We start from the raw sequence: 6845 nt of genomic DNA on the forward strand, positions 1-6845 counted from the left end.
CCCCCAACATCACTGTCTGTCCAACATCCACCCAACATCACTGTCTGTCCATCATCCCCCCAACATCCACCCAACATCACTGTCTGTCCATCATCCACCCAACATCCACCCAACATCACTGTCTGTCCATCATCCCCCCATCATCGAGCTGCCAGGTAGTAGGTAGCTGACTTGTATGGGCATACAGTCCCTTCGGGTGTAGGTTAGTACAGCGCAGTCTACAAATATAGCATGTCAGAGAATCACTGATTATCAAAGAAAAACGCTGTTTAGTTTGCTGCTATAATAAAATAAATCGGTCTTGTTATTTAGTCTTAGTTTAGCATTTAGTTCATTTGAAATATTGAGACGCAGAATTTAATATTTTTATTATATTCTACAGGACGTCAACACTGTTTAATATTATCATCGATAAAATGCCTCCAGGTCAAATATTCAGAAACATAATAACTAAAAGTAATTATGCTTGTAAAAACTGGGCTGATGAGATGCACTTGAACCTTTGCCACAGTGGAAGTTATAAGGCAGACTACACTGGCTCCAGTCTGGCGGGCAAGAGATCCCCCGACCCCACCAGTTTCTGAATGATGCAGTTTAACTGGAATTGTTCTGTGAATAAGATGAGCTGAACAGTAATCTGCTGTAATATTAAGTTTATGTAATCAATAGCAAGTCAGTTCGAGTATTGAACCCTGTTGGCCTGAGACGATGTGTACAAACAGGTTTTCAGTTGAAACTGACACCATGCTGTTTATATTTGTGTCACCAGATGGCGCCCAAGCATCACCTGATAATCACCTGACAGCGTGAGCGGACTGTAAATGACTGTAATGAGTGTCATTAGTGTCCTCTTAAAGAGAGACCAGTTAAAACCAGTCAAAGATGGTGGGAAGATGTGATCTTTGGTTGTTTATCATCACTGGAGACTTGTTACTGCAAGGGGGGGGGGGGGTAAAGGATAACTTTATAACCAACAATAAAATGAATGAACAGAATCAGAACAGGTGAATTCAGTAAAAACACATCAAACACGTCATCCTTCCAGCGGTGCCTTTTGTCCTTTCAGGTAGTTGTGATCATGCTGATGTATGTATGTTTAGATAATAATCCACTTATTTTATAATAAAGAAATGTGACGACAGTGTTGTTTTTTCTGGCAGTAATGAACCTCCAGAAGATTCTGAGTTGATTCTGCAGCTTCCTTTAGCTTTTCAGACCTGTAGTGACTTTCAGCTCATTGTTCATCCGTTTCTGTTCTGCTTCACTCTCAATGCATCGTTTCCATAGAAGGAGCCACAGTAGGTAGACGCCAGCTGGTGAACATAGTGAAGCATTTAGCAGCTAAAGAAACATATATTTGACTCAGGAGCTGGAGGAGACCAAAAACAGAGCTTAAAGAGAGAATACTGGTCTGACATGGATCAAGTGGCACAAACTCCACATCGACCATCATGTTCTGTTCTGAGCTCCATGTAGAAATACACTCTGCTAGAAAGTGCCACATATCAGCTTAGTTAAAAAGGTGGTCTGTTAATGTTTTTATGTTAACTCACAGTCATGAAACAACAGAAACATACTCCAGGGTTTGAACCCCTGGTCGGCTCCTGAGGCGTCAGTGACTCAGACCTCAGATCAGTCTGTGGTGAAGGTCGGAGGTTGTCTGCTGACAGTGTGTGTTGTGATTTCAGGCTTTGTCTGCCAGTGATAAGAAGTGTTTTGAGGACATGGCAAAGGCAGACAAGGTGCGTTACAACAGGGAGATGAGCGACTACGTCCCACCCAAGGGATTTGGAAAGAGGGGCCGCAAGAGGAAAGATCCCAACGCACCCAAGAGACCCCCGTAAGTCAGCAAATCACCCAATACCAAGCAACAGACAGCTTCACAATCCTGTTTGTGTCCTCTCACCTGAGGAAACACGAGCACACTATTTTTATTACAAAAAAGATATGAGCATATTGTAGTGCCTTGCTCAAGGGCCCAAGTTTTCTGCCAGTCCGGTGGGGGATCGAACCGGCGACCTTCCGATCACAAGCTGCTTCTCCAACCTCTAGGCCACGGAGTATGTCTCAGTGGTTGTTGTTCTACAGAATCAGGCTGCTGATCTGGAACCAGTATCACAGAAGTTAAACCTGACTGCAGTGTCATCAGCTGTGACAGCTGTCTGCCACCAGAGGGCAGCACACAGTGAAGGCTAAAGCTGCTGCTCACCTGATTGAATTGTTTTATTTTGAAAGTCTCATCCAGACAGTTGGGATTGGTGCATGTTTGTCTCCAGCTGAGAATTTAGGGAGATCTTTTGGCAGAATTCCAACATAAGATAAGATAAGATAAGACTTTTTTTAATTCCCTGCTGGTGAAATTTGGGTATTACAGGCAGCAGGTAATAACAGTTGGAAAAAATAGCATCAGAATAGAGAGATGAAAAATAAAAGCTGACTATATGTACATTTATACAAAAGACTATAAAAGAAAAATATATATTTCCACAAAGAACTTTAAGAAAAACCAGAAAACACTTCCAAACAAACATGATTCCACCTTTTCAAACGTGAGGACGAGATGTTTTTCTCTGATCGTTAACTGAATCTGCTGACTGCTGGTCAGAAAAAACATGAATATGTCACCTTGAATTCTGGGTAGCAGGAAGAACAACATGTCGTTTTATTATTTATGTGTTTGTTACAATGTCAAAGCCAGAAGGTTAGAACAAACATTAACCAGCCTGTCTCTGTCTGTCTGTCTGCAGGTCTGCGTTCTTTGTGTTCTGCAGTGAGTACCGTCCCAGTGTGAAGCAGCAGTATCCTGGTCTGTCTATAGGAGACTGTGCCAAGAAACTGGGAGAGATGTGGAGCAAACTGTCCCAGTCTGAGAAACTGCCCTACGAGGAGAAGGCCCAGAAACTACGAGAGAAATATGACCGGGTGAGAGACAGACAGGCAGATAGACAGACAGGCAGATAGACAGACAGGCAGGCAGACAGACAGACACACAGACAGGCACACAGACAGACAGGCAGACAGACACACAGACAGGCAGACAGCCACACAGACAGACAGGCACACAGACAGACACACAGACAGGCACACAGACAGACAGGCAGACAGACACACAGACAGGCAGACAGCCACACAGACAGACAGGCACACAGACAGACACACAGACAGACACACAGACAGGCAGACAGCCACACAGACAGACAGGCACACAGACAGACACACAGACAGACACACAGACAGGCACACAGACAGACAGACACACAGACAGACAGGCAGACAGACACACAGACAGACAGGCAGACAGACAGACAGGCAGACAGACAGACAGACAGACAGGCAGACAGGCAGGCAGACAGGCAGGCAGACAGATGGTAGAGTATTCATTTGTAGTTTTATGAATATATTCATTAAATGTGTTCGTCGGTGTATTAATAGATGTAGTGTGAAATGGATCAATAGGTGTATTAATAGATGTAGTGTGAAATGGATCAATAGGTGTATTAATAGATGTAGTGTGAAATGGATCAATAGGTGTATTAATAGATGTAGTGTGAAATGGATCAATAGGTGTATTAATAGATTCAGGATAAAATGTATTGATAGGTGTATTGACAGTAGTGTTAAATGCATTAATAGGTTTATTGATAGATGTAATAAACATATTAGTAGTAGTTGTATTAAATGTATTGGTGTATTAATATAGTATTAAATGTATCAATAGCTGTATTAATACATGGTAATAGGTGTATCAATAGCTGATGATATTTCTTCAGTGTAGAGTCTGTGGAGTCAGCAGAGACACTTCTGAGCATGTGCAACATGACAGAGGCGAGGAAACCTTCTGGTTATTTGTTCAGTGAGCTGTTTGAGTCTGATGTTCAGTACCTGTAATAATTGATCCACGGAGATGATCAGTGTGTTGTTGCTGACAGACACCGTCTCCATAGAGACGACTCATACGGAGAAAACTAAAGAAACTGCTTCCTGTCCGTTTGATAGGACATGGTGGCGTACCGCGGCGGCGGCACATATGCAGCCAGGAACCCCGGCTCTTCAGCTCAGGGAGGAGAGGAAGAGGAAGATGACGAAGGCGAGGATGAAGATGAGGACGACGATGATGACGAGTAAAGAGGAAGAGCTGCAGCTGGATGAGAGAGAGACTGAGAGTGTGTTAGAGAGAGAGACAGGTAGGTGTGTGTGTGTGTGTGTTTCAGAGGTCAGGCAGTGTTAAAGTGAAGGTGAGGGTCCGTGACAGCTGATTGGACAAGAGGAGGCAGGGGCGGAGCTTCACAACAGAGTAGAAACACAAACTAAATAACCGACATTTGATGTGACAGCTGAGTGAACACATGCCTGAGGTTGGTGTGTCACACAGGTGTGTGTCAAACAGGTGTGTGTCAAACAGGTGTGTGTCAAACAGGTGTGTGTCACACAGGTGTGTGTCACACCTGTGCCTCAGAAACAAAGAGATACTCTGAGCTTCACTGCCGTGATAACAGGTGTCCTCTGAGCTGGACCTGCCAGAATCAACCAAAAATAACGTTCAGTTATTCCTTCTAAAACACACACGGCTTCAAACTGTTCAGATGTGTGTAATATCTGCCGATAGACCTGAGGTGACTCGACAGTCAGGAAGGAGGCCGGTCCAGCTCCTGATGATGGTTCAGACCGTATCCGACTACCTGAACTACAGCTGGAATAACTTTGTGTTTATCAGCCATCTGATTGGACAGCTGAGTCATGATCGATGCTCATCTGTGTGCTGATCCTGACAGAGAGACAGGCAGGCAGAGAGACAGGCGGGCAGAGAGACAGACAGGCAGAGAGACAGGCAGAGAGACAGGCAGGCAGAGAGAGAGACAGGCGGGCAGAGAGACAGGCAGGCAGAGGGACAGACAGGCAGGCAGAGAGACAGACAGGCGGGCAGAGAGACAGGCAGGGACAGAGACGGACAGACAGCGAGAGACAGGTAAGACAGAGGCAGAGAGACGGACACGTTGCTCTGAAACACACACAGGACCACAGAGTGTGTGCGAGCGTGTGTGTGTGTGTGCGTGCGTGTGTGTGTGTGTGTGTGTGTTGGAGGTCGTCAGATGTTGAACTGTCCGACACCAGAGGATAGTAAAGTAACCCCCTGCCCCACACTGTTACCATGGTTACCCCTGCACCCTCCCCTCCCTGTACCCTCCATCACTCCTCTGTGTTACCATGGAAACCCTGCCCCCTCCTCCTGCTCTTCATCATGTTGTTGTTTTTTATTTTCTTACTGAAGGTTTATTGCAGTTTGTTCTGTTCCTTGTTCACTGTCAGAGTAGAAACTTCAACTTTTATAATAAAACAACCAACTGAGGGACAAAGACAGTCTGTCTGTTGTTCTTCTGTCCTCCTTTCTGTCCTCGTCCAGTCTTTAACTTCCTGTCATATCGAGTTTGACTTGTCCTGTAAACAGTCCTGTTTACAAGGTCTGCACCACATCGGATGATCAGGAACAGCAGCATCCGTCGATACAGCCTCAGAAAAGTCCACAGTGTTCTTGTGTTTGAGCTCCATCGCCTGCTGAGTGTTACCCAGAATGCAACACAGCTGCTGCCTTTTCAACATCAATGTTAAAATCACCAACAATAACTACACAAAGTCTTTGCAGACGACAGTCGGCGGCTCAGCAAAGTCATCAGTAGTCTGTATGTTGACACGAGTTCAGCTGAAGACCAACACGTTCAAAGGAAAACTGAAAAACAAGAAACAGCTTCACTCATAAAACTGAGGCTGGTGGGTTTGACTCAGTAAGACAACAGGACGGACGTTCTGGGGAGCTCAGAGGTCCTGCAGGCCTTCCAGTATATGACGTGTTTGGTTGTTGTATTTGTGTGAAGCTGCTGCTGCTCCACCTCAGCCTGTAGTCAGTGGAGCTGGAGATTTACTGTGCAGTGAACACACCTTTACAGCGTGTTGTCAGTCATGCAATACCTCGTTTGACCACTGAAGGGCTCCACTTCTACAGTCGCAGATTATTTCTCTCACCCGGCTCTGTTATTCATGCTGTATAACAAACACACAAGGAAAAGTCCTTTTCAACATCTCCTCCCTGTCTGAACTGTGCAGTTTTCAGGCAGTAGGACCCAGGAGAGTCCTGGAACATTTTCTACCAGCCGCCAACATTCAGAAAGTAAACAAGCTGATTTAAATCAAGCTTAGCTTTATTTAAACTCCTCCATCCCTGCAGTAAACCAGGTAATTCAGTACGTCTGAAGAGTCTCATTCATCCATCCAAGTGCTTTCTCCTAGAAGACATTTCTCTCTCATCCAAGAGGCTTCTTCAGTTCTGGAGAGAAACCGGTATCTCAGTACTTTTCATTAGTCCATTCACCTCCGGTGGAAAGATCCTAATGATCAGTACAGGTTGGTAAATACCTCCATTAGCTGACAACACAGGTGCAAACTGATGAGATGCCAAACATGGCAGGATCATTTCAAAACAGATTCAGTAACCCCACATTTCTCACACAGCTGCAGCGGTGCCCCGACAGTCTGTTTTCTCCTGACCCTGAACGCCTCTTCACCCATCTGTGTGAGATTTGGGTGTCCGGCCCAGAGAGGGATGACCAGGAGGGGGCGCTGTTGTGGAACTTTCTGAGGAGCTGAGAACAGATAAAGTTAGCACATACCGTGGCATCTAACCAGCAGTTACTATGGCAACTGGCCAGTAGCGATGGCCACTGGAATCTGACCGGCATGCGTCACAATCAGGATCAGCTGCCATGCCAGCTCACCTGCAACCAAGGCAACACCACACCTGGCTGGCACGTGCCACAAATAGTGCCAGGTGCCACAGAAGCTGCCAGTTTTTA

General features: G+C 45.5%; 1 protein-coding gene across 1 annotated transcript in view; it reads left to right on the plus strand.

The window, feature by feature from the left end:
• The window catches only part of hmgb2b (high mobility group box 2b), an 11188-nt gene extending 6297 nt beyond the window's left edge, over positions 1-4891 (plus strand). The window contains exons 3-5 of the mRNA XM_041964508.1: positions 1689-1840; positions 2748-2922; positions 3997-4891. Coding sequence (XP_041820442.1) covers positions 1689-1840; positions 2748-2922; positions 3997-4125 — 456 coding nt within the window. The 3' untranslated portion in view covers positions 4126-4891. The remainder of the gene's footprint in view (positions 1-1688; positions 1841-2747; positions 2923-3996) is intronic.
• Positions 4892-6845: the final 1954 nt, after the last annotated feature.

Source organism: Chelmon rostratus, chromosome 23 (assembly GCF_017976325.1).
Source record: "Chelmon rostratus isolate fCheRos1 chromosome 23, fCheRos1.pri, whole genome shotgun sequence".
NCBI lineage: Eukaryota > Metazoa > Chordata > Actinopteri > Chaetodontiformes > Chaetodontidae > Chelmon > Chelmon rostratus.